Source organism: Sander lucioperca, chromosome 10 (assembly GCF_008315115.2).
Source record: "Sander lucioperca isolate FBNREF2018 chromosome 10, SLUC_FBN_1.2, whole genome shotgun sequence".
Taxonomy (NCBI): Eukaryota; Metazoa; Chordata; class Actinopteri; order Perciformes; family Percidae; genus Sander; species Sander lucioperca.
In genome coordinates, this window is record NC_050182.1 from 27,545,556 (window position 1) to 27,573,409 (window position 27,854).

The 27,854-nt window shown below is 42.3% G+C and overlaps 2 protein-coding genes across 3 annotated transcripts in view; both read left to right on the top strand.

The window, feature by feature from the left end:
• Positions 1 to 112: 112 nt before the first annotated feature.
• On the top strand, positions 113 to 21,437 carry mindy3 (MINDY lysine 48 deubiquitinase 3). 2 transcript variants are annotated; one of them, XM_036006706.1, is made up of 17 exons: positions 113 to 322; positions 820 to 1,124; positions 1,554 to 1,633; positions 1,885 to 1,945; positions 2,032 to 2,226; positions 2,394 to 2,445; positions 3,159 to 3,273; positions 3,550 to 3,623; positions 3,781 to 3,860; positions 4,090 to 4,160; positions 4,878 to 4,958; positions 13,449 to 13,521; positions 15,674 to 15,746; positions 18,454 to 18,541; positions 19,440 to 19,511; positions 20,487 to 20,679; positions 21,181 to 21,437. In XM_036006706.1, exons 2-16 carry the CDS (start codon positions 1,031 to 1,033, stop codon positions 20,634 to 20,636), a joined length of 1,359 nt encoding a protein of 452 aa, XP_035862599.1. In that variant the 5' UTR covers positions 113 to 322; positions 820 to 1,030; the 3' UTR covers positions 20,637 to 20,679; positions 21,181 to 21,437. The 2 variants fall into 2 exon arrangements, with proteins under 2 accessions (XP_035862599.1, XP_031154957.1); XM_031299097.2 differs by having other exon boundaries at positions 20,487 to 21,437.
• Positions 21,438 to 23,767: 2,330 nt separating this feature from the next.
• Positions 23,768 to 27,854, top strand: part of itga8 (integrin, alpha 8) — a 40,067-nt gene continuing 35,980 nt past the window's right edge. Inside the window, exons 1-4 of the mRNA XM_031299095.2 lie at positions 23,768 to 24,236; positions 24,605 to 24,735; positions 27,418 to 27,518; positions 27,672 to 27,795. Of these exons, the coding sequence (XP_031154955.1) occupies positions 24,043 to 24,236; positions 24,605 to 24,735; positions 27,418 to 27,518; positions 27,672 to 27,795 (550 nt within the window). The 5' untranslated portion in view covers positions 23,768 to 24,042. The remainder of the gene's footprint in view (positions 24,237 to 24,604; positions 24,736 to 27,417; positions 27,519 to 27,671; positions 27,796 to 27,854) is intronic.

Here is a 27,854-nt window from a genome sequence, read left to right on the forward strand (position 1 = left end):
AAAATCCCATTTATATTTTCTTTCTCCGAGGTGCTGATTACTTAAGGCGGGCTTTAAATGAATTAAACGGTTCCCTGTTTGTGGGCGGGTGCTCGATATGATTGACAAGCCTGTTGTCCATTGAGGTAACGCGTTGAAGCTGTACCCCTTGACGTATGTGGTACTTTCTGGATTTCAACCAATGGGCAGTCACGAGTTTTTTTTTTTTTTTTTTACAATTCTGTTGTAAATAAACGAATGACAGAGACGCTGCTGTTGATAATGAAATTGCTACCAAAATATATAATCAATACGGAATCCCAATACTCGACTGTGTATCAAGGTAATTAGGCTTTAACGTTATCTAACTAATGAAAAATATTATGAATTGATACAACAACTTTTCAGCATCGCTGCAGTGTGAGAAGAAATTGAATGACAAAGCAATGGAATATTAGCTGCTAGTGGTAATGCTAATGCTAACTGCTGACATTACCAAGCCATCTCCGCTCTTAAAACCTACGTTATAGTTATTTCACAACAGTTTAACAAGGTAACAACGCCGCCGCAAGAAAAGCTAACGTTATCCGTTAATCCTGCTGTCAGCAACGTTACTTATATTACTAACCATCCGGGTAACGTTAACGTTTACTATTTGACGTTAACGTAAATGTTAGCTTTCTCGTTTGTTAATAATACGAGCGAGTATTAACGTCACACTGATCTATAAACTAGCTATGTCGCGCCATTGTCGCTTTAGATATGCAATTAAGTTATCGATGCTTGTGTTCCCTAGTAACCCCCAGTAACCTTAGCGTATAATGCTTCTGTACTTTGCAGACTGGTGTGGCTACGTTGATGTCATTCCTACCCGCCAGTTTGCCTCCAGCCGCTAGAGTCAGTCTGTGTTGTGCAACACAGGTAGCTTGTGGCCAATGCCACAGGCTCAACCTGCCGAGAGAAGTGGAACATCGACCTAGGAAAGAGCTTGCAAGTTGGCCTCAAGAGACCTATCTTGTGTTTGTGGACTCACCAGCACTAAACAATTGTCATGTCGGAGTTAAATAAAGAGGTGGTGGATTTGGTTTGGGGGAGACCCTCCAGTGGAGGAGTGTCTGCCTCGATCTTCCGTAGATGGAGCCAAGGTATGATGCTTTGTCTCAGTATAATGATATGAATGAAAGTGATTTTGCAGAACCGGAAACACACCACACATTACTCAAAAACAGGGTTGTTCACCCATGTGCAGTGAAGAGCCAAGTGTATCCAGGTTATAATTCTAACCAAAATAGTACAACCGAAATGTCTGTAATTTATTTCATTAGATCCACACCTTTAGCTGAAGGTCAGATAAGCAGCAAAATACCCTGCTGTTGTGTATGTGGTTACTATGAATACTGCACATGATCACTCCTGCTCTAGAGTTTAGCCTGAATTTGCTATGTGGCTTTAGATGTGAGCATGCATGCACATGTGGCTTTCTAATGTGTGCATGGTAAAATTGTCTAAATAATGACTTATTTGTTTCAGCTGTGAACATTTTTAAGGTTGTCTTGCCTGTGTCTTTACCACAGGATTTGTTTTTAGTGAGAATGAGCAAACAGCACTGGAGCAGTTTGAAGGAGGACCCTGTGCTGTCATTGCACCTGTCCAGGTATGGTCTAGTTCCACCTAGAGTATTATCAGCATGCAGTATTATCAGGGCCAAGTGTCAGTTTCCAGCATATTCCCTATTGAGCCTTCACAGACCTCCTACATGCTCAGCGGATGGTAGTTCTTAAATGGGAATGGGTTGATTTAGTCTGCAACATTGCAGTCTTTCAAAATGTACACCTTCCCCAAGTTTATTTGTTGCTCAAGACTATTTCTTGCAAATTCAGAGACTGAGTTTGTGTTTCTTTACAGGCTTTCCTCTTAAAGAACATTCTCTTCAACAGAGAAAGTTCCAACTGGAGACAGATGACAGGTAGACAGGAAAATCCAAATCATTGTTTGCTATTGATTTATGTGTGGCTTGTTAAATCATGCATCTTTTATGCTTTTATATGTTAGAAGAGGAGCAGAAAACAGCACTGTGTTCCACGCTGAGTGAAATCCTGGAGTCTGCCTGCTTCAGCCCCTCTACAGGGTTCTGCCTGGTGACGTGGGCCAAGGGACAAAGCCCACATACTAGCACACAGACACAGTCACAAATGCAGGACATGCCCGCACCAGAGAGCAGCCAGCCACCACAGGAACAGCAACCCAGTGAGTCCTACATCTGTCACATTCAGGCTCACTTATCCGACAAGCCTCGTCTTTACCATTAACGATAAAAAATAGTTACGTTTAATGATGAGCTACTTGACAGTGTGTAGTTTTTTTTCTGTGCCATGCTCTGATAACACCCTGTACGTATGCTTTCTTGTGCCTAGCTGCTTTGGCTGTTGAGGTCCTTGGCTTTGAGCGATTTCACAGTGTTCTCCAGTAAGTGACACTTAATATTCTCACTGCAGATAACACCTGGCATCTTTGACTCATGTCTTGTCCACAAAGCAGATAATCTTGACATTAAATAATACTGTGTTAAGACCTCACAAATCCTTGTTTTACAATTGCCAATATGCAGTACTGAGATAGAGAGTTACATATTTCTCAGAAGATAGTATCAGCAGAGGGGAGTGGAGGGGTGGTATTTGATTCATCTAGTCCGCAAGAATTGGCTTTGACATTGAATTAGCTATTTCACACTGCTCTCAAGTTTCTGACTCAGCGCTTTCACTGATTGCCTAATAAAAAAAAACTACCTCTCACTACCTTTCTTACACACATACTGTCTGTCACACATGCACAAACTAAGTGTATGCAAAGCTGTGTTTGCCAGAGGAATATTGAAATTTCATCACACAGCATACTGGCAGCTGAGACCACAGTCAGCAAAAAGCAGTGCTTACTCACGTTAAATAAGTGAGTAAGTTCCAGGGTGAAGCAAAAGAGGGTTGTGGCTCCAAATAAACAAAATCTGATTTTACTTTGCCTTCTGATGCATTTAATTGATTTCTGCCCTATTTGCGAAAGTTATCTTTACCGACCTGGCGTGACGAATACAATTAATACATCTTATTGATCCTTTAATCCAACAAATCTTCTGTCTTTCAAGTGTTTCATAATTCAACCTAATCTTTGTTCCCTTCCTGCAGTAAGCGGACTGTAATGTCAGTGTCTGGTCTCAGAGAAGAGGTGTTGTCTCTCTACCACACCTGGAGGGGGTGCTGTGGAGTCTTGCTTTTCCTCTACTCTGTCATCCTCACCAAGGTACAGTAAAAAGAAGAAATAGCTAGATAGAGAGATTAATAGAAATATTAAGTACTGATTGGAAATTATGATGTTGGTGATGTTGCCGTATTTATTAAGTAATTTGAATAGAGTGATATTCAAATAAGAAGAAATACACAAAGATTTTCCTTTTTATTAATGGACTTTTGATCATCGTGTTTTATCACGTTAAGTCATTTGTCCTGTTTGTTGCATCAATGTTCAAATACACTAAAATCCAACGCAGACTTGTCTCTTCTGGTCGTCTCTTTGCAGGGCATAGAGAATATAAGAAATGAGATCCAGGACACAATGGAGCCTCTCATAGATCCTGTGCATGGCCATGGCAGGTATACAAACACCTCTCTTAATCAATTGTCCTCATCAGTTAGATTGACACAGAAAGTTATAGATCACTGCAATGTCCTTTTTGTGTGGTTAAGGGTACAGGGTATCTTATGTTTTCTCAGAAACTGCTAATGTCTCCTTTCTTTTCTATCTTTCCAGTCAGAGCCTGGTGAACCTCCTTGTAAGTGGCCACGCTGTCTCTAATGTCTGGGATGGAGACAGGGAGTGCTCTGGCATGAGTAAGACTTCAAAGAAGTTACTGCATACCCACACAAACACGCCATATTCACACAACAGACACATATCGTACTCACAGAGCTCAGTTTTGTGGCCCCAGATTGAAACCATGTCCACCAGAGGGCAATCATTCTTATCTCACAGCAATGCACAAAAGGCAGAAAGGAATGCCAGTTTGACATAATTTAACGAATTCTCATTTTGTTGTTCTCTTTTCTCCCCATCTTGTAGAACTGCATGGTATTCATAAACAGGCATCAGTTGGCTTTCTTACGCTTATGGAATCATTACGCTACTGCAAGGTACGAACACATACAGGTTCCTTAAAACATTATGCAAAAGTACGAGCAAATGGTTGTTCGTATTAAATAAATATGCAGAGTATTTGTGGATTTTTATTTTTTGACGAAGAATCCCTATGGATTGAGATGGACACCCACTGTATAAGCCTAGAGAGTGCTAGGAATACAAATACAAACACAAATGCTCATTTTTGTTTGTGGCTCTAAGATGTGGGACATATCCAACGTGTGAAAACAAACGACAGTGAGATCTCCCGTGTGAAAATATGTGTAAAGTAAGCAGCTATAATACATTTAAATCAACTACATGGTTGCCAAAGAGGGCTGTTAAGAGTGATTTAAGAGATCAACGCTTTCAAATATGGAGCGGTCTGCTCATATGTACACTGTTCATATATTTGGTTTATTGTTGTATAGAAATCAAGTTAAAGCTGCATATAAAGAAGAGCAAACGACTAATAAGAAAAGATCCTAGTGAAAATGAGTTTAAAATTAACATTGATGATATACATTTCATTACGTAGTACTATTTGTTGAGGATCCAGAGAAGTATTATGCTGTTTATATACTGTGACATGTAATCTCTGTTCAAATATTAATGTACTTAATGAAAAAGAGGTATGTTCAACTTTAATCAGTTACTGATTTCTGAAGAAAATGACTGAAAATAGACACTCATTCCTTTTCTGTGTGTGTGTCTGTGTCTGTGTGTGTCAGGTCGGGGCATTCCTCAAGTCTCCAAAGTTCCCTATTTGGATTCTTGGCAGTGAAACTCACCTCTCTGTGTTTTTCACCAAGGCAAGTTCAATACACTCATTCCATAAGCAACACATATTTCACTCACACAGACACACAGTGTGTAATACAAGCCAGTCTCCTCAGCAGGTTTAAAAAACCAAAATATGGAATGTGCTTAACAGATTTAATATAGTGCAGGTCAGATATCAATGTGGGGGGGAAAAAGGCAGAAAGGGAGGGGAGGGAAAAATGAGCACAGGAGATAGTCATATATGGCCAGGGCTGTTTTTTGGCTTTTCACCTATCCAGCATTAAGGGGAAAAAAGCTCATTTTCCAAAGAGGACCTTAACAAGTGCAGACACACACAGACTTTCAGCTTTATGCTCTCTCTTTCTCACTTTCACGAAAACACACAATTTAAGTTTCTCAACCATCTGTGATCAACTAAACAATGTGTAAGTTATAATATATGACCATGATGTAAACTGCTGAAATTGGACTTCAGCGAGAGCCTCCATTTATAGTATACTTCTGTCTACCTTAACTGTCATGTTAATTTCAACAATATGCATCACACATGTTTCTGTCCTGGCACTTGTTCATAAGGACATGTTTTTGTTTTTTTTCGCCCAGGAACTAAGGAGCCACACTGAGGGACTAAATAACAAACCGTTCCTTTAGTGTATTCATGTTTGAGTTTCTCAAGACATTTTAAGAATAGGACTATTACACTTAGATTTAAAAGACTTACTTGGTTTGAGAAATAATAATGGCATGGAACGAGACAACACACTGTTGATTGACTGAAAATGTAGATACATGTTGGAATCGAGATATTAAGCGATAAGAGGAAAGAAGGAAAATGTCAAAAAAGCAAGACACCTGTCTCCAAAGAAGTGGTGATCTAGTCTCCTCAATGTTTTTCTGGGTCATTTCTCTGCTTTAATATGTAACCACATTGACAGCAATTGGCAAACGTAGGTTCACTCACTTGCCTAGTATCTGGTTTGATTATAGTCAGGAATTTTGTGTTTTACATGTCAGTATAACACTATATTATTTATATTATAGTGATAACAAGGGCTTGAGTGTTTATGACTGCTCTTTAAAAGTGGTTGCATTTTGATGCTTGTGTTTGACAAATCTGTGACATTCTGTGCTGCACCGTTGACGCATGAGAAAGTACTACATCAGAGTAGGTAGCTTTTAGGTGAAAGGACTGGGAAAACGGTACAGGAAACAAAACTGGAACCAGGTTCATGTGGTCAAAATGCAGGAAAAACTAGACTTCCTAAAAGCGGTTCCTGGAAAAAGGACCATGAGATCCTGCTCCTACAGCATCAACTCCGCTATACACCATGCCACAAGGTATATAATGCACACCCTGATTGAGGTTAACCGTGCTGTTGTAATTTTGAGAGAAACTTTGTCTCTTGGATAAAAGTTTGAATCATCAGATCACTGTGCTAGTGTGGATGTGTGCGTATGCGCCGTGTACAAACTCACCCAGTTTACACTCAGACAAGCATGTTTATCATCTCTATCAGTGAACATGTAACATAATACATTGCTGTAGTCTGTGTAGTAAAGCTGGCAGGTTTGGTTGTAGCAAATTGATTCTCCCTGCTGTTGTGAAAGTGGCACCAGAGAAGCAGAAAAATCCCAGGAAATTATCTACATCATAACGCCACACCCTTAATATACCATTGATTAAAAGCTCAGTTACATGCATAAAGCTCAAGATCATATGTTGGCTCAGTGATGAACAAAAGTCGTCATGCATGCACTGATGACTTACCGATTGCTACAACTCCCCTGGCATTAGTGACAGGTTCACATACACACACATTCCAGAGCACAGGGAACCCAATCCTGATTTGTGTGTGTGTGTGTGTGTGTGTGTGTGTGTGTGTGTGTGTGTGTGTGTGTGTGTGTGTGTGTGTGTGTGTGTGTGTGTGTGTGTGTGTGTGTGTGTGTGTGTGTGTGTGTGTGTGTGTGTGTGTGTGTGTGTGTGTGTGTGTGTGTGTGTCTCTCTCTTCAGGTGGATAGCTTCCTGTAGGGAATGTGATTCCAGAGTTCCCATCTGGATCCATTTGTCCCACTGGAGACTAGGAACACACTTAAACACACAAACACATGCATATGTACTGACGTACATGGCTGACGCTACACTTTGCCGACTCTACAACTTTGAGCCCAAGCTGAAGGGGGAAGACATGGGGCAAGGGCACTCTGCTAGTAGACTGCACTAAGTGTGACCCTGTCGTCCTTGAAAGGGAATCTATGTTTGGAGCAAATTTGAATCACACTGAGATTTCCCAGGCTTGGCGATACAAATATACACGCTACCTGGTTATGTAGCTTTTAGCTCCGATATAGAGCCATACACACAAAAGCAGAAAACCTGATCCCTGCCTCTGATGTGTCAGCGGCTCCTTCTGTCTGCCATCAGGGACGGGTGTGTATTCCCCCGGGTCGCTGTCAGTGTGTGACTGCTGCTTTCAGACCATCAGCTTAATAGCATTAGTGTTTTTTATCTAATCTACCTACACAAAGGCTATTCCACCATCTCTGATCCCTACCCACAACACCCCCCACACTCTCTGTCCTTTGTTGTATTAATGTGTGTGTGCATGTGAGAAAGAGGCTGAGTGTGTATAATGGCATGTAATGGGATCTGTTTTTTTGGACAAGTTTGTGAGACGCCAGAGGAAGGAGAGAAAGGAAAAAAGACAGACGGAGAGTGAAGTAGAAGAGGGATGGGTGATGTATGAGACATATCATGCAATATGTTTAAAAAGGGATTCTTTCTTCCTTCCTTTTCACCCTCTTGTCCTTGAAGTAATTATCCACTCCGGTGTACAGCAGGTCGGTTCCCCAAGTCAAGGATTCTTTTGGGCACCTCAGCCAACCTCTTCAGATTATTGGTCCCGCATGGGGAGGAAAGAGGAAGAAAGGAAGTAGAAAGGAAGGATGCACTTTAAAGAGTGGTGCAGTGCTCACTCGGGAAACGAGGGGGGGGGGGTGATCCTCCTGTGACATTTCTCATCATTCTTTCCTCTCGCTGAGTGATGAGGTTCACATGCTGTATCTCTGCTTCTCAAGGGAGTTGCATGTGTGTGTTTTGTGTGTGTGTATGTGTACAGTAGTCGTGTTCTGGGTCAGTGATTTACTAGGAGAGAGAGCAGCCGCTGTGGCGCTTTGTGTCCCTTAAGACTCCAGCTCCTGTCTGCAAGATGTCCTTCATGGACTGGTAAGAAGCAGGAACTTGAAAGTGCAAGTGTGCAGACACAGTAAATGTAGGTCAGGTTATTTTAGTGAGGCTTTATTAGCAAAACCGCAGTAAATGTACGTTATTGCCAATAGAGCTGGGCTGTATCATTAAAAATCATTATCATAATATTGGTAATATTTGTGTAATAAAATATTCTAAACTCAAGGTTAGTTAACTACCTTTTTCCAGAGCTTTCAATTGCTTCCAAAATTCTTCAGTCAATGGAATTTGCTCAGGTGTCACAGCTTGTGTGATTTTTAGAATATTATATCACAGAAACTATGTTCTCAAGGCCAATAATGAGCTCCAATAATTCAGTGATACATTATGATATGGCAAAATATGCACAATAACACATAAGTAAACACACTGTAAATTATATTCCACTGTTACACATTACATAAGACCAACTCTTCATATTTATATAACAAACAACAACACATATTTGATTAGTTTTTAATTCACAGCTCTGTCAGAATCAGTAACTGTGAGAACAAAAAATTGAAAATGATATTGTATCAACACAATATGAAACCAGTGAGTTGATATACAATAATATAAAATTATACTCGTCTCCCCCAGTGCACTGAAAGGTAGTTAGTTCTGTTGTTAGTATGATCAGAGGGTGCGGGCCACACACAAACACAAAATAACAAAGCGGTGTACGTTAACAGTCATTAATAATCGGTGACAGGTCAGACCATGGCCCATTGTACTGTAGTAGGATGAAAAGCTGGCAGTGTGTGTGTGTGCTGCATTATTCTTCCTTTTCCCCTGTGTGTTGTTCTCTGTTATAGGACCCATCATTACGCTGTATAACTATCCTCTGGTGTCGCCTCTCTTTTATGATGAGACACAGTCTTTCTCATCCAAGACAGCTCCATAAATCACTACTTTGTCCCGTCTGTCATACCTGAAACACATATACACACACACAAACATACAGTAGATACGGCAGACAATCCTTATGTAGCAAGAGAGATAGGTTTTCTGTACTCATACTCGCATGGGACGTAGCCTAGTTGAACAAAATAAACACACATACAAGCACACATGCACTCTACATAACAAGCCCTCACACACAGACTCCCTCCTCAGCCTGACATGTAGTGAGGCTGTCGCTGCCTGCTAGGAACAAGGCAGGAGACACTGTCCAAGACCTCTGCTTTGTTGTCTTGAAACCGATCCCTTCCGACGCACTCTATGGCCACTCAGAGCCTCTCAGCACACACAATGGCTCTTTGGCTGGACCAGAGGGAAAGAAAGAGTAACTCTAGTAAAGTACTATACCTACCTGTCTTTCCTGAAGTACCTACCTGCATGAGGAGATAAAGGACAAAAGGGGGGGGGGGGGGGAATGGAAGAAAAAGTCAAGGGTTGGAGGGGAGGAAATACTCCAAAAGTGGAGTAGCTACTTAGCACAGGAAAAAGGATGTACAATGGGGTACAATTGGAAAAATGCCTACAGGGGATGAGTTGTCAACCTAAGAGAGCCACAAGTCTTTGGAGGAGAGAGCAACAGAAGTGCAGATGGCTAGAGGTGAAGGTTTAGGCAGTGGACAGTAGAGCCTCCGACATGCACATGGTAACCGGGATACATACAGAGCTTGGTTCTTTATTTAGGAGGGTATGATGCAGAAAATCTGGTTTGATGATAGAAAAAAAAAAGGATCACACACACAGTAGTGCATACAGTACAGTACAGATTTAATCTTGTGCCATCAGACAGGACTGGATGTGTCAGTAGTTGTGACTTAACTGAAAAGACATGTAGGCCTACACAAACACTTCTGCTTACACCAAAGCCTTTTTTAGGTCAGTTGGAATTGTTGGCTCTTAAACAAGATGACTTTGATGTGAATGTATTCTTGTTTTGTTCAGAGCAAATGTTCTGCATTACATTGTGTATTTAAGTCATTCGGGTAGCTTGTTGTTGCTCTGTTGAGGGGGTCAAGGGTTTATGCAAAAAAAAGTCGGACTGTGGGGATTGGAATGTGCTCCTCAATTTCATAAGGCACACTTACACTTTTGCCAGGTCCTTCTGTGAGTATGTGTACTGCATCTCTGCATGAGTATGAATATTTGCGCACATTGAGAGAACAGGATGCCGGCTTGTATAACCAAACACATTTTGGCAGGGGACAGGCCTAATTATTACAGAGTTTCTTTCTCTTACACAGACACGCTCACACACACACATACTGTAACACAGTGGGATCGAGAGGAAAAAAACGCTGAGACACAAAAACACACACACACACACACACACACCTTCCCTGTGGAGTGTGTTAGCTCCATGACATGTTTTCCATCTCAGCAGCATCTTCCTCAGGCCTCTAATAAAACACAGATCAAAGACAGCCAGGCAGACCTGTCGTCACACACACACACACAATCACGTATTATATGTGTCTGTGTGTATGTTCATGATCTTATGGTTACGTGAGTCATTGTCTTTTCTGTGTTCATTAGCCCCATATAAGCGTGTGTAGGTTCGCAATAATAGTATAGTATGTTTTGTGTTTTTTTTTGTCTGTTAAAGACCACTTACAAGTGTTTGTCTTTTGGTAAAGTGTTGACAATCTTGTAACTGTGGTATTACCAGGTGATTTACACAGACTTTGTCCATCCTTTTCTGAAAGATAATAAACTGTGTTAACTGAGCTTTGGTGTATGAGGCACATTGGACTTACAGCAGCCGGCTTGTATGTGGCAGGCTAAGATCGATTTAAGCTTCTCATCACTTTGGGAAGAAATGCATGTTTTCTTAGTTCAGGTATTTAGTTTATAAATGAATATAAGTTTAGTTCTAGCTACATTGTATCAAAACAGTACAAGACACGGGCTTAACTGTTAATCTCACATTTAGCATTTTTGTTTTTAGACTGCAGTCGACTGCTAAGGAACTTTTTTATTAGCACTTAATTTCTCCCAAGACACCAAAATGACCCTTGTCCACAACTGTAAGTGAAACACAGACATATCTAGCTAATGACAAATCTACCGTCAGATTTATGGAGCCTGTAATGTTAACACATCAAGACCCTGCTATGCCTTGTGTGACAGAACATTGTGTGTGCGCGTGTTTGCTGGCCTGTCCCTGTTTTTTTTGCATCTGAAGAGCCGGCAGCTGGGAGTCATCTCTTCTCGACGTGTCCCCTTGAACCCCTCTCTCCCTCCCTCTCTCTCGCTCTCTTTCTCCCCCTTAGTAAGCCCTGAATACGGTAATAAGTGGACCATGAAACCCTAGCAGCCTGTGTGGATCTGAGGCTCAGGCTTTAATAAAGGCCAGCTAAAGGAGATGAGCAGGGTTCATTAGCTCCAAAAACATTGTGTGTTTGTCCAGTGCTTCGTTGTCATGAATACACTCCCTGGCTCATAAGAAAGAACAGTGAGAACCTTCGGCTCTCGCCTACACACTTTGAGTGAAAAGCTGTCTTTTTTTAGAAGTATCTCATTTTATCCTCTCTTGGAAAATATCCCTTCTATCTCCTCTGAGCTTCTTAAACTTTTTTAAATGGTTATATCATGCAATATATTTTTCAAGGAACTATGAAAACCTTGCACTCCTTATCATTGTTTGCTTGCGATGTTGATTATCGGAAACTGATGGTTATCCAGCTGTTTAACTTACTGTGGGCTCTGGAGAAAATCTGACAGTAAGATCTCAGACAACGCTTATAAGATAAGAGAGGGCGTGAGAAGACGTTCCCATCCCATAAGATTTGTCACAGGTCTTTGGGTTTAGAGTGTTAAGGATTCAGTATGCTCAAAACAAACTTGGTAATTCAACATGTAGTCCAACCACATCCGAAATGTTTATACGTGTTCTGAATGGCCACGCTCAAAGGCACTCTTTCTGGCTGTTTCACACTGCTTCTCTGATCCCTCTCCGAGAGATTTGTGTATTTGTAGCGAATCTCACAAATGGGAAAGACGCATGCACACTATTGGACAGTTTCTCCTCGGTGGCATTCATGTTGTTGCGTTGATTTGCACACTTGGAAGGTGATGGAAGTAGTCTGTTTTAATTAATTAAATCACAAAAATTGTCAAATGCAGATGTTGGATAAATGTGAGCTGAGGGGGTTTTATATGCTATTACATGATCTGACAAGCCTTTTGTTTGAGGCACGCTGAGGCCATAAAAAATGTAACTACACATCGCTCGGCTGTGGCTTGGTAGCACTGTATTTTCCCCGACTCATTTCCTGGTTCTCATTCTCCATAAACAACATGAAATCAAGGAGAGAGTTAACTTTTCCTGCTAAAGATTTCCCACCTTGGTCAGAAAACACAGGGGAGACACTTTGTTTCTCTCACTATGAATCTAGAGTCGGTACTCACTCCGGAGCTAATCGCTGTCACTCTCTCACTTCTCCCTCGCTCTACAACACACTCCCCACACACACACACACACACACACACACACACACACACACACACACACACACACGCCGGCTCGACGCACACACCAGTGCACAAGTATAAACATCAGGCCGCTTACGTAGGCTACGGCGAAAGCTCTGCGTGGAGCCTGCGCAGGACTATAAAACGGCCTTAAGTGTAGAGAGAACGAGGAAGTGTTCATTTAATCAGCATCTGCATTGTCAGCCAATTAAAGGGGGCATCATCCTCTTCTATGTGCATATACACCAACCACCCATTTCTGATCTTCCTGCCAACACTGCTCTTTCAGAACTTCACCAACAAACAAACACTGCAGAGCTTGCCATAAATCACAGGCTGTATATGTAAGACTCGATTTTCTGATTGTGGGGTTGGAGTGAAAACAAGCCGTCTAACTTTATCAGCAGATCAGTTAATAACCCAATGGATTCCGGTGATTGCACTGGCCCCTTAGATTACACATTGTCACACACAAGCACAATGCACATTAGCAGTGTATCAGACACTGCAGCAATGGGTGGTGCTGGATATTTACTGCTCACCTTAGGGTATACATTAGTGCTGCTAAACCTTGACAAGAACAATCAAAGTCTGTGAGTTGTGAGTAGATCTAGGTGGTTGTTCTAATGTTTCAGCACTGCAGAAACCACATTTTCCCACAATGTGATCTAATTCTTCCTCTCCCCCCTGCTCTATCCGTCTTTTCACTGTCTTACTGCAACCCTTCCTGTCTCCTCACTTTAGTCACAATTCTGTGTGGTCACTTTTAGGTCAGACCTTTTTTTGTTGCAATGCACAATCTCTCACATTTTTCTCTTTCTCTTCTTCCTGTCTTTCTTTTTCTTCCCCCTGGCTGTCTCCATAGGAGATGTCCCTGGTAGGTCCAGAGTCTCCATCAGAACAGGCAAGGAGGGTCTTCCAGTCATACGATCCTGAAGGTAATGAACAAGTGTTTGTATCGTTTATGTTGACCACATTATCATTATGTTGCTCTCCCCCCATAACCCCCTGCACACTTATTTTTATAGACCATTACACTTTATTTTCTCATTAGTAAACCAGCTATATGAAAATCCTGGTACACAGATGCACTTTAATTAATCCAAACGTTCACTCTAACACAGCTACACATACACTGAGCAAAGAATATCCTGGCCCTGTTGTCTTTCTCTTCCCTTCTTCCTGGTTAAGCAGATTCATTTATATCTTCACTGCCCTCCTCGCCTCTTCTTTCTTGTTTCTTGTCTCCATTATTTTTCTTCTGCAGGCATAACAAGGGTCTGTTTGTCTCCTCTTATCTCCACTGTTGTTGTTTAGGTTGGTGAGATCAGCTCCTCTTACAGCTGAATCAACCATCCCGCTCCTTCCCTCTCCTCCTCGTTTTCCTAAACCTCCTTTCTTGCCACTTCCAGATGACTAGGGTAAAAGGCGAGGGGAAGGAAACAGAGAGTGACACAATGACATGTCAGATGAACTAAAAGTCAGAAGTCTGCAGCGTTCATTTATGTAGCCTCAAGATTATAGCATGGGATGTGTGCGTGTGTTCATGTGCACTTAGAGACAAGATAAATATTAGAATGAAACATTTAGTCGTTACAGCTGTTGTGCATTGTTTTTCTTCTGCTGTCGAGACGAGAGAGGAGGGAGAGATGCAGAGATGTCAGGAGTCAAACTTAAGACATGAGTATGTTAGCATCAAACACTTAGAGCTATCCATGTTGCAAGAGTGTTCAGCTAAGGACCTGACTAAATCCCAGACGTAACGCATACCTTCATATTTATGTTTTTATTGTGAAATGCAGTGTGCTGTTCTCTGTCGCTCTAAGCAACATTATTCACTATCAGGCTCATAGGAATAACGTGTGTGTGTGTGTGTGTGTGTGTGTGTGTGTGTGTGTGTGTGTGTGTGTGTGTGTGTGTGTGTGTGTGTGTGTGTGTGTGTGTGTGTGTGTGTGTGTGTGTGTGTGTGTGTGTGCGTGTGTGTGTGCGTGCGTGTGCGTGGGGCGATGTTACAGTGAGATCAGCTGAAAGGCTAACTTCTAAACTGTAACCCCCCTTGTTCTTCATCTGTCTTTTTCTGTTGCACAGAATAAGGCTTTGCACATTCTCAAATCCACTTCCGCTATCATCTGCATGGACATTCTGCAAGCCATATGGTCTTTTCTCACACAAACACACATGCATGGGCTACAGTAGATGCATCCACAGACATAAATGCACAAGGAGGTACTGTACATGACACATATATTCACACACCGCAGTGTATACACACATGCTGTAGCCAGCAGCACAGTTGAGTGCTGTGTAAAAGGGCCATAAATCTGTCTGTCACATGTAGAGTCAGCACAGCTCCCTGTGTTGTGGAAAAGGGGCGCCAGATGCATTCACACGCACTGGTGACTCACCAGACATACACATTTAGCAAATACTGTCTCAAGATGTTCTTTAATACAGTGTGTGTGTGTGTGTGTGTGTGTGTGTGTGTGTGTGTGTGTGTGTGTGTGTGTGTGTGTGTGTGTGTGCGTGCCCTCTGCTCGCTGTCAGACTGTCAATTGTCACTCTGAGAGAATAACATCTAGCATTGAAAAGGCGAGATTGAGTTGCTTCAGAGCAGACAATGCAGAGTGTTTTTCAGTTAATCTATTTCACAACACACTAGGGGTTTATGTATGTATCTAAACAACAGGCCACACAGGCTCACATACTGATGTTTAAATGAGACAAATCTGAAGGTGCCCGGACACACAAATACTTTTTCAGGCAAAAACACATGTTAGTGTTTAACATGTTAGCTTCTCCTCTCAGGTAAAGCTATCATCACTGCCATGGAATGTAGGTCAGAGAGAAAAGGACGTGCGGACGTGCGTGCATGCGTGCGCATGTGTGTGTGATTTTTCTCTTCTTTTATTTGTGTCCGATGAGTTTATTCCCCAGGGCCAGTGATGTAAAATGTGCTTGTGCCATATGTGTGTAGGTGAAGGCTTCCCCTGGTTTTCAGCTGAAGCCTATATTTTATGTTCTGTCTGGGGTCAGCCAGTGCATCAGTCTCTCTTTATGTCTCTCCCTCTCTCTCTCTCTTTCTCTCTCCAGATAATGGCTTCATCCCAGAGTCTCTGCTGGAGGACGTGATGAAGGCCCTTGACCTTGTCTCAGAGCCCGAGTAGTAAGTGTTCGCATGTTCAAGGCTGTGTGTGTGTGTGTGTGTGTGTGTGTGTGTGTGTGTGTGTGTGTGTGTGTGTGTGTGTGTGTGTGTGTGTGTGTGTGTGTGTGTGTCTTCTAAAGTTCTAACTCCTAAGTCACGGCCAGGCCAGGTCAGCAGCCCTGTGCTCATGTTTCACTACCAGGCTACTATAAAGTAAGACCAGAGAGAGCCCACTATAAAAGCCTAGGGAGAAAGAAAGAAAGTCAGAAACAGAGACTTAGAGGGAGATCATTAACGGCAGGAAGAAAGACGGTGAGAGGGAGGAAATGCTTTAAAGTGCCGCTTCAAACAGAAGCACGTTCTCATCTGAGGAACAGTAAGCCCTGACGCTGCAGCCGTGGGCCTTGGCCAAGTAACTGGACCACTGATTTGCTCTGCAGACCCTCAGATGGACGATACATCACAACACAGCAAAGTGGGGGGAGACTCCTAGTGCAAACAGACAAGTCTTATTCCTTACCACACAACGAGAGAGTTATTGCAGGGATTCCACAATGTAAAAAAAAAAAAAGTAGCATCTTTAGTGCCTTGGGGGGAAAATGATTAATAGGAGTATCTAGAAGTACTAAATGTATGGCTTTAATTACTCATTAAAGATAAGTGCAAATTATTTTCAAGTTGCCTGTGACTTACTATTTCTACATATCCTATGACGTATGGCCATCAGCTGCTATCATTTGTGGTAAACCAACTTGTGAACACATACTGTTCTCTGTTTGGATACAGCTCCAAGGAATTATAGTCTCTTGATAATTTGCTTTGTAGTGTTTGAGATAGTTATTCATACTCAGAGCTTAAAAACATGAATTCTTGTTTATTTTGACTTTCTTTTCTCCATCCATTCATGTAATTAATTAATTAATTTAATGTATGATTGGAAAAAAAACGTAAATCAACAAAAACATAAGGGTTTTACCTGCATTTTCAAACTGTTTTAGACAATTTAGTGAACTATTCAATAATCTCTCTTTTAATTAGGAAACTAAACAGCCAAATCTGCTGCATCTAAAACATGTGCCCTTATCCCTATATAAATTGCCTTGGTGATCATTACAGTGTCCACAAAGTCTCTCTCCCATTTACTGTCTATGGAACAAATCCAGGATATCCAATCCAATGTCACTCCATTATATCTTCATGCAATATTAACAGATCAAAATGCGCCGTTCAGACAATTCAAGAAAATTGAAATAACATTGAAATAAAAAAATTTTTTTAATGAAAAATATTGACAGATTGTTGTTCGTTGTCCTTATGTGGTTCTTAAAGCGTAACTCTTGCCAAAATGCAACCTAGGGTCTTTTTTGTGGGAGTGCTAGGGGCACTTTTATGCTAGCCTCAAAATAGCTATTTTTAAAACACTAAGAAGGCTCGACACAACATGAAACTTTGCTCGAAGTATCACCAGGGGCTCTACACCTTAGCTACACCGGTGCACAAGGGATATATTAAATCTGTGGCTACTTGTTTTGATATTGACTCGTTTTGACTGCCGAGGTGGTAGCGGCCGGAAACAACAAGAGCTACGGTGAGTTGTTCAAAACCTTTCTTTTTAGTAAACTCTGTTTACACAACCAATGTTCTCAACGCTTTTGTTAAGGTGTAGAGCCTCTGGTGATACTTCGAGCAAAGTTTCATGTTGTGTCGAGCCTTCTTAGTGTTTTAAAAATAGCTATTTTGAGGCTAGCATAAAAGTGCCCCTAGCACTCCCTTTCAAAAGGCCATTTGACCGAAAAACGAGAATACGGTTAATCTTAAAAGTGGTGCTTCCGTCCTAAATATGCTTTTAAACGAAAGTTTGACTCAGGTACATTGCATTTTGGCGAGAGTTACGCTTTAAAGAAGACCGTACACAGTTACTAATGATAGATATACACCAAACATCAGCTGACTTCATTACATCCCAGGAGGATAGATTGTACACAACCAATAACTGTGACATGATCAAAGTGCACATTTGCATGCACCATCATCTTATGCCCAGTCCATTTTTAAATGAAGCCATGTACAGTCATGCAGTGGCTACCAAGCAAACCCACCACAAAAAATGAATTCCCTTGATCCCCCATCACCACACAACCACTTGTTATAAAATATTTGATGTTTTATTGATCCCTGAGAAGATGTTCTCTTTTTCTCACTTGCCTGCAAAGGGAGCAGAAGGTTGGCTATAGAGCAGCACATCTGACGCTTTTAGGGATTCCTAGTGTTGCTTAATGACACATCAGCAGGGTCACTGTCTGTCTATGCTGTATGCTTTCCTGATGCTCATGCTACTTGAGAAATCAATACATGAAGAAACCGTCATTGCGTTCCCTCTGTCTTGGTATAAACCTCGCTTCTCTCCTTGCTGCCTTAAAAGGGCAATCTGAAAACCAGATTTTTTTATCACGGTGGAATAATAATAACTCTGATGTAACACACAGGAATGTCTGGAGAGAGGTATATTTAGTTGCACCACAATCTTGAAAACATGCATGCACGCACGAAAACACGCATCATACGTCCACATTAAGTGATGACGTGACACAAAACATCGCAGACTGTTGTTTTGTACTGATCGGATGGCTCCTTTCCAACCCTCCTCTTTTTTGACTTGCATGTTTTCTCTCTCTGGATTTCTTGATTTCTTCTTCTTTTCACTGCTCACTTCTCTTTGCCTCCTCAGTGTCAGTCTGGTGAAGAGTAAGCTGGATCCAGAGAGTTTGGGCATTATTCTTCTGGGCCCGTTCCTGTTGGAGTTTTTCCCTGATCAGGTGTGTGTGTGTGTGTGTACGTGTGTGTGTGTGTGTGTGTGTGTGTGTGTGTGTGTGTGTGTGTGTGTGTACGTGTGTGTGCATGTGTACGCGTACGTGCGTTGAATACCTTCCACCAGTCATACAATCCATATCAGACGTAAAACACATGGACAAAGAGTCGTAAACACACACGTTTGGGTGACACTAATGTCTTTTTCCCATGCATATGTGGAATGCTGTTTTAGCAAACCAAAGGTTTTTATGGCCAAAAATTCCTGTGGTGTCTCATTTGAAATGTATGTGTTCACGATCATATGACGTTACTTGCCGAGAAGCTTAGAAAAAGCGGTAAGACGCCTTTATGAGGCACAGCAAACAAGGAAGACCAGAGAGGGAGAGATAGAGGAGAACTGTGTTAAAGTGATCAGGGCTTTAGGGACTCACCAGAGGAATGGCCCCGAGCCACAAAGAAATTATACTACCATTAGCCAACTGGACACACACTCAGACACACGTGGGATTGGGGTGAGGGTTAGGGTTTCATATATAGGTGTATAAACACGAGAAGCTGGACACGCTCTCCGACAACACACCCTATTAGCATTCTCCACCTTCATTGGAAGTGTTTTGGCTCAATGTCATTGTTTGGACGTTTTTGTAGTGTTGGATGTTTTCTGGTAATTGGAGTTGGGCTTTTTGCTTCATTGCACAAATACACACACGCACGTTTAAATTGAACATGTGGGATTTCACATTAAGCTTTGGTTGCAGGCAAGAGATATGTCGGTTTGACTTTTCGGGTTCAAAAATGTTCTGCCTCTGTGGTTCTTCACCTCCATCTCTGTGAGAACAGTTTGCCCAGAGACTGTCTAACAACATTGCATGTTTTTCACTTTGCTCCCCGCCTTTGTTTCAGGATTCAGGAATCCCAGACTCATTTCCCATCTACCACTACAATGGACTTAAACAGTCTAACCACAACGAGAGGGTAAGACACTATTTCATGTTCAGGTTCTTCATAGCAGCTAATGGTGGTTCTTTTTCATGGTGTCTCTGTCCCTCTGCCTTTTACTGTTCTTCTTTTCCTGTCATCATTCATGCGCACACACACACACACACACACACACACAGTCGGAGTCGGCTGGCCAATCCAAAATAAACAGTAGCTATTACAGGCCTAATAGCCTGTCCATCCATTCAAAAAGCCTGGCTTAGCCTCCTATTTCTCCAAGTCATTTCAACACGGAGGCCACTGTCAGCAACCTCACTGTGATAAATGTTTAAACACAGGCCTATTAAGCAGGCTTAGTTTGATGGATGATTGTCAGAGGATGTAGTTGGTGGCTGTGCAACAACCTGGTACTCAGGAATATCACTTTCATCATCTGTCAACTTTGCTCACCTGGCGGAGAGCGCACCCATAGCTGGAGGTTCAGTCCTCGACACAGGGGCCGCGGGTTCACCTCCAACCTGCGGCCCTTTGCTGCATGTCATTCCCCCTCTCTTACCCTTTCATGTCTTATATATGTCCTATAAGAATAAAGGCCTAAAATGGCCCAAAAAAAATCTTTAAAATTTTGTCTAGTCTGTAAGGCAGATATTTTCCATACTGCTACCTAAAAATGAAAGAATGGCACCACATGTGTGCCCACACAAAAGCTCACGCCTACACACATTATGCACATGGCAGCAAGGCTCCTATAAGGTTGTGATGGCAATTCCATTCCCAGCTCCAGATGGGAATAACAGACCTGCTGACAGCAGTCCCCTGCAGCTTGTGTGTGTGTGTGTGTGTGTGTGTGTGTGTGTGTGTGTGTGTGTGTGTTGCGTACTTGCATCTCATCCTTGACCCCTTCAGAGGAAGTGTCTAAGAAGAGATTGATCGACTTGAAGCTGGCAGAAAGTGTTTACATTTGTGTGTTTAGTTAACTCTGTGTGTGTGTGTGTGTGTGTGTGTTCTCAGGTGGAGTATGTGGAAGGGACGGCTTTGGTGCTGGGTTTTGAAGACCCGATGGTTCGAACGGACGACACTCCAGTCAAGCGCTGCCTACAGACCAGGTGGCCCTACATTGAGCTGCTGTGGACCACCGACCGTTCCCCGTCACTGAACTAGCACTGACACCCTGTACAGGGATGGGCCGCTGCTACACACACACATACACACCTCTTTGGCTTCCCCTCTGTACGCTGACCATGAAAGGTCAGCAGGTCACAACGACATACACACATATACAACACAGTCGAATGAGAAAAACACAAATGCACACAAGAGACTAACATGCCTGATATCCATTCTTCCATCCTGACTCACACATTCCACAAAAATTCTAACTCCCCTTAACAGTTCATGCTATTGTCAGTTCACCATGGCTTGTAATTTACACACAGAATGTTGATGATGTAAGTATTTAAAAGACAAAAAAAAAGAATGACTTTTTGCATTGACTATTTTTACAGCTCTGCTCTGTGCCGATATCTCTGCTACAGTTAAGCAGTAGACCACTAGAAACTCTTTAGAGAGCAAACTGGTTTTGTTCAAGTATGTCACCAAAACACATGCTGAACCTCATGTACAGCCAGTGGACTGTGAAACACTACTGTTAATCCAGCTACAGGACTGTTCGAGGGGAAACCTACCAAAGCCTTCCACATAAAACACACACACACACACACACACACACACACACACACTGTCACACTCACTGATAAGTGTTTACAGCGTAAAGGGACAAACCCAGACGCAGAGAACTGGAAATGCGAACAGGTTTCTTCAGTGTTTTCACAGAGATTAAGCTGGTTTAGGTGCTCTGTGTTTGTGTGTGTGCTTCGTGCACCACACTAGGATGTTGGCCAAGGGTTCATGTATTTATTATCACACTCAAAGGTTCGGGAATAAACACTTTTTTTGTTCAAATGCTGTGTGGTTTGGCTGTGTCTTTTTGTTTCTCATAAATATCCTGACCCCGACATCGGACAACAACAGGTTTCAGGATGTCCAAGGATCCCCTCAACACTAAATTACACACCAACTTATGTTTTCTGTCCCCAGGGACCCTAAATCAGTAATTCACTAAATCACAAAGACACTGATAGTGACTTAAGTACCTCTCTGTAAACAGAAAATATTCCTCCTTAGACAGAAAACTGCATGTTTGCTCGTCATCAAATTCCCCAAAAAAAGACAGATGAAACATTTTTCTAAGGCATCCTAAAACACAGTGACATGTTACTACCATTCAGTGTGTTATAAAGTCGCCTCGAGACAAGCAGCAAGTGTTTGAGGAATAGCACTTTATACCATTAAAGTACTTAGTTCTGGCTCAGGGGTTCTTAACTCAATGTTTATGCATTTGTGTTTGTGTATCTGAAGATATCCTGGCTCCAGTATACATCTGTCCACAGGAGTGTTGTAATATTGGCTGTGTGTGTGTGTTTAATGGATTTGTCTAATGCAGAAAGGATGTGGGCCTAATCTGACACAACAGTCTGCTTAACAGTCTCATTAGGAGTGTGTGAAGAGAGAAGTGGGCACAGTGTGTAGAATATAAAGCACTACTGTGCAGATGCAATAAGCAATCCAGAAGGACCTGGAGTAAATCAGTGATCAGAACACATTGGCAGACTGACGGGACTTAACCTGAACAGTATGTGAGGAAATGTGTGTATTCCTGGAAATGGGATATCTGTGAGAATTGTATTGGATGTAAGACAGTTAAGAAAATGATTAAAGATAAAAAAAAATGTGCGCACACTGAAACTAAGCTGCATTAATACGGGTTACCTGCCGTCATAACTCTGCCGCACTGAAGCCCAGATGGGGCAAAAGAACAGGAATATGTCTGCTGCCTCCTCACTCCATCATCATTACCACCATCTCTTTCTTTTTTCTCATATGTGCTCATGCTTTTTCCCTCTCTTCATAGATTTACATAGAAACAGCTGAGAAAGAACAGACCCTCTCCCTTACATCTTCTCTCGCATTCACTCACTTCACTGTTGCACAAAAAGGATCAGGGAGATGTGACAAGGTGAACTAAGTTTGCACATATTAAATGAAGCCATAAAGGGTGGAGATAGAGTTACTGAGAGGGATTGCCGGATCAATTGATGGATGGATGGAAGGAAATGTGTTGAAAAAGGAGAGCAGGGCAGATAGAGGGCATGGAGGTGAGAAACTTCTCCATCTGGTAGGTCAAGGTTTAGGGTTCTTCTCATTCACTCTTTACCTCACCTTCTCACCTGCTTCTTATCAATTCTCCTGACAGAAAACACACTCCACTGACTGTAGTGCTGCTCCATTGCAGTTTCACCACACTGTGAGGCTGGCAGGGGAGTTTATTGCATCATTAATGTGCCCATAAAGCTTAGTTTAATTTAGACAAACTTTCAAAGCTGATAAACAGCCGATTGTGAGTTTGAAGTTGGTGCAACATTCATCTCTCTTCCTCTCTTCCCTGCACAGAGCTTTTAATAAGAAAAATGTTCATCAGTGTTCTGCTGGGAGGGTGGGGGGTGGGAGAGGGTGGTTGTTCTTGATTAAGTGTGTTTGTCTGTTCTGTATGTTTAAAATGTAAAAATAATAAAAAAGAAGTGTTCTGCTGAGCTAAATATTCAAAAAGCAGCCTGGTCTGCCCCGTCACCTCTTTAAACTGTTTTTCATTGCAGGATATTGTCAGCGAGAGCGAAGTATGTTACCTCGGAGGTTTAGGGGGGTAATCGCCTGGTGTTGAGTGAAACGGTCAGCCGGCCAAACAAACTGCCTAAACTTACAGCTCAAGAGATTTCTGCTGTAAATCGACATTATAATTACTGACATAATTACAAGAGATTATTCCCAACGGAAGGAAATGCAGCCCTGTTTTAACTATGGCTGAACAAAGTGGCCAATAAAAAGCATAAGGTGATTTAATTTATGAACTACAAATCTTTGCATTTCCGCGCCAAGCTGTGTTCGCCCGCGACTGCGTATATGTTTGGACTGATTTGAGAGTGTAGCTGTACATTTCACTTTCATTTTATTTATTGTTTAAAGGGTGAAGCTCCAAATTCGCCGTTGAAAATGTGTCTGTGCCATAAAAGGAGCGGTGACGCGCCTGTCCCGTTGCGAGCTCAGATGTGGTCGGTGCCTCTTAATGTGTGTGTGTGTGTGTGTGTGTGTGTGTGTGTGTGTGTGTGTGTGTGTGTGTGTGTGTGTGTGTGTGTGTAGGGGGTAAAGTTTTGTGCAGAGGGCGGGGGCGCGGCTGTGTAGTCTCGTAGCTGAGACTCTGGACAGACCTGGTGGTTTCAGGGTGTCAGGAGGCAGTTTTGGGGGAGCGCGCAGTGATCCAGTGACAGCCAGTTGGCGGGACAAACCTACCTCACCTGCAAAGACTCTCTCTCTCTCTCTCTCTCTCTCTCTCTCTCTCTCTCTCTCTCTCTCTCTCTCTCTCTCTCTCTCTCTCTCTCTTTCTGCCTCTCTTTCTTTCCCCCAGTCCCCTCTCATTTTTGGGGAATAGTGTGGAGCTGGCTGTTCTTTGGGGATGGAGCGTGTATGGGACTCTGTTTCCTCTGCTGGGATGTTTATTATCGGGCTGCTGTCGGTGCTGTGGCCGGCGCTAAATGGAGTTTGGAGTTTTAATATTTACGCAGAGCATCCTACGGTTTACAGGGGACCCGATGGAAGTTATTTCGGCTATTCTGTGGACTTCTACCAACCTACCTCCGACAGCAACACGTGAGTGGCAACATCAGGACTTACATTGTCCCATCAGGGTTCTGCAGAGTTAAACTGTACATGTACTGCCAATATTGCTTCACAGTAGAATCAATAGAATATATTTGAATCAAAATGATGTGAGGTGGAAAAAACACAACTTAAATGAATATAAATGAGACTTTATCATCTATGTAGCTACACATTCTGTAATGGGACAGAAGAAGCAATGGTTCAGATTTCTGCTGAACAGAGCAAAACAGAATTATGAAAGAAAAAAGTATGTATGAATGAGACAAATTGTGCATTGACTGCACAAGTTTGCATAATGCATTGTACATTATCCTGCATGTCTTGTATGTACCTTGGTTTTTATTTCCCCCCACCAGGTTCAGTGTGTTGGTAGGGGCTCCCAAGGCTAACACCTCTCAGCCTGGCATTGTGGAGGCTGGGGCTGTGTACTACTGCCCCTGGCCTGGACACCCCGACAGCTGCAGACAGATACCTTTTGATAATTCCAGTGAGTAACCTGAAAGCTTTTCAATTTTTTAATGTCAGGGATATCAAATAAATTCTTGACAGACCTCCTGGGGGCCCCTCTGGGTATAATCATGTTCCATAGACTCCTGTTTTAAAGGATTTGTGTTGCTACAGAGCATGGAAAGGAATAACTTAAACTTTTATGAGGAGTATTTTAGTGAATAATAGAAATGAAATTTAACAAGCTTTCATTTCACTGAGGTCCAAGTGTAATCCTTTGAAAGCCAGAGGTGATCCCAGATGATACTCCATTTGAAACCACTGGAGTTTCATAACCTGTGTGTCTGGTATGTGTGTGGATATGAGTTGGCACATGTGCTGTTGCATGAAAAAAGAGAGATAAGACATATGGGTCTCATCAGCTCCATCTAACAAATAAGGTGGCTGGCGGGTTTGCTGGTACAAGCATGCAATCTGGTGATTATCGTTTTCAATATATTATCATCAAGGTTAACTGTCCAATCAGCCTGTGTTTGTGTGTCTAATGTCTCTGATGCACGCTTTTCCATCTGAGTAGTAAGTGTGTGTGCATGAGGTGGAGAGGAAGAGAGAGACAGGGTAGGGGGGGTAAACTGTATGCACATGGGAATTTAGTTCCACTGCGGAGGAAAGGGGGATTGGGTGAGGTCTGCTTTTTATTAGATCTTAAAAATTTATCCCTGTCTCCTTTCCCCACCCCTTTTCTTTCTATCCTTCTCTCGTTCTTTGTTTTTCCGTCTCTTTTTGAGAGGACTTCTATCATCTTTGTGAGGACCAGAGTTAACAGTACCAAAGCTCTAGCTTTAGTTAGAAAGTTCAATGTGGATGGAGCTGCCGCAGCAAGTGATACTGGCATGAGGATGTCAGCAGAGGACTGTCATGTTGTACATCTCCGTGTGCACATGTATGAATATGATTGGATGTTGCTCGTCAGCTGCTTGCCAATCAACTGGTGTATTCATTAGCTGCTGAAGTATGAATCAAACAGCTCATAACTGATCAGCTGATGCAAGCAGGACTTTATTGTACCTGAACTAAACCAAGGCTCCATGCAGATCAGGGTAAACCTTCAATGTGAGGACTATCTTCTTGGCTCTCCCTAAAGTTAATTATGTGTTATGTTTCACGAAGGGGTTAGTTTGTGTTTTGGGGTAAATTTCAGGTTTGGGGGATATACGAATAAACACAGAGGGAACAAATGTGTGCGCAGCCTCATGTGCACGTGTATCTATTCACTGGAATGGGCGGGTGATTGATGACAGTGGCCACGGTGGATATTTCTAGAGTTACAGCAGACCCTTTATTACAGGTATAAACCAGCCTAAGATACACATATACACTCATGCACACTGTAAAAAAAAATATCAGCACGAGTGGTGAACATCTGTGTGCACTGTGTTGGTTAATAGCCATACATCAGCCTCACATGTGCTTGACTGTGTGTGTGTGTGTGTGTGTGTGTGTGTGTGTGTGTGTGTGTGTGTGTGTGTGTGTGTGTGTGTGTGTGGGTGTGTACATGGCTTCAGTGACGTTATGCAGATGTGTCAAGTCATGCCAGTGTAGCAGGGGGGGTTGAGACGGGCTGATAGTGGTTGCATGTCCATGATAAGAAGAAACCTGGTGTCTAGATTCTACTCGCTGATCCATTGCTTGTCAATCTGCCAGAAAATGATACATGCATCAATTATAGAATTATTTATTACATTTAAATTTTCTTTCCTCAAAGAAACTTGATGTAACAATCTCACTCTTTTCTCAGATATGACCTTCACTTTCAAACACAAATCTGAGAGCTTCACACTCATGTCATCTACTGTGGCCTCAGAGCAGCTAGGTTGGGTGTGTCTATTAGAATGTTCTTCATTCATTACCTTCACCCACAATTTCCAAACCTGTCCTGGAATCAAAAAGATTCATGAGCCTGGTTCTTTAACCTTTAGGCCTCTGATATGATATGGCTTTCTTATTTGATATATTAGTGATAAGATATCAGAATAATTAATATAAAAGCATGCAAAAACAATTTGGAATAGGGTCTACCATATATCCTGTAAATGATAATGGTGAGAAGAAATTAATTCAGAAATGAGAAATAAACTCTACAACAACCCACTGTACACCTGCTGTTATGCATTTATTGTCTGCCTGTATGTGTGTGTGCCTATTTAAGTGTGTGTGCATGCGTTGAAATTAGTTGTTTAATGTGGAGGGGTCTGCATGGCTCTAAAGAGACCCAGCTGGTCTTCAATAAGGCTGGAAAATATCTACAACAGAGCAAAGACATGCATGCACACAGGCACTAATACCAAATCTGACACCAATCTGATGTGTGCGTGCGCATGTGTGTGTCTGTGTCTGTGTGAAGGCCAAGTTAGAGTCTTCAGTGTTGTTACATTTTATAGGAAACGCTTTGACTGAAAAAAAGCCTCCAGCATCCTGACAAATGTCTGTTTCTGGGGGGCAAATGGTGTTTTGATGTTAGTTATAGGCCTGTTTAAGACTGTTGCTGTTTGCTCTTGCTTATCAAGGACAAATGCTTTCCATTCACACAGGCACAGCTACTGGCCTGGATCCACATTACCACAGTCAATAACAGCTTTTACTGGCGTCATTATGAAATGTCTCTTTCATTCTCATTTTTTTATGTCTTTTCCACTTCCCCTCTGTCTCCATCTCTCTCCAGATAACAGAATGATAAAGGTAAATGGCACCAGAGAGCCTCTGGAGTTTAAGTCACACCAGTGGTTTGGAGCATCGGTCAGGACACACAAAGGAAAAGTGGTGGTGAGTGGACATGACGTCAATAAATATCACACATGTGTAGCACCTGTATCATCTTAAAACTACAGGTTACACAAATAGTATGCTCCTTTTTCTCTTTTAAGGCTTTTTTAGTCAGTATTTCTTTAAGGAATATGAATGTTATTTGTTGTGCAGGCATGTGCTCCTCTCTACCACTGGCGGACAGTGAAGCTGAGTGGGGAGAAGGACCCCGTGGGGACCTGCTATGTGGCCGTCCAGAACTTCAGCGCCTACGCAGAGTACTCGCCCTGCAGGACCAGTGAGTCACTCTGCAGCCCTGTCTCCAACTGTCTCCATCTCCCTTTAACTGCCTTCCAT

Excerpts from the sequence above, each read along its gene's own strand:
- mindy3 (XM_031299097.2), top strand. The coding sequence starts at position 1,031 with ATGTCGGAGTTAAATAAAGAGGTGGTGGATTTGGTTTGGGGGAGACCC. Across the intron at positions 3,274-3,549 it reads ACTCTGTCATCCTCACCAAG|GGCATAGAGAATATAAGAAA; the intron begins GTACAGTAAAAA and ends GTCTCTTTGCAG. Across the intron at positions 19,512-20,486 it reads AGTCTAACCACAACGAGAGG|GTGGAGTATGTGGAAGGGAC; the intron begins GTAAGACACTAT and ends GTGTGTTCTCAG.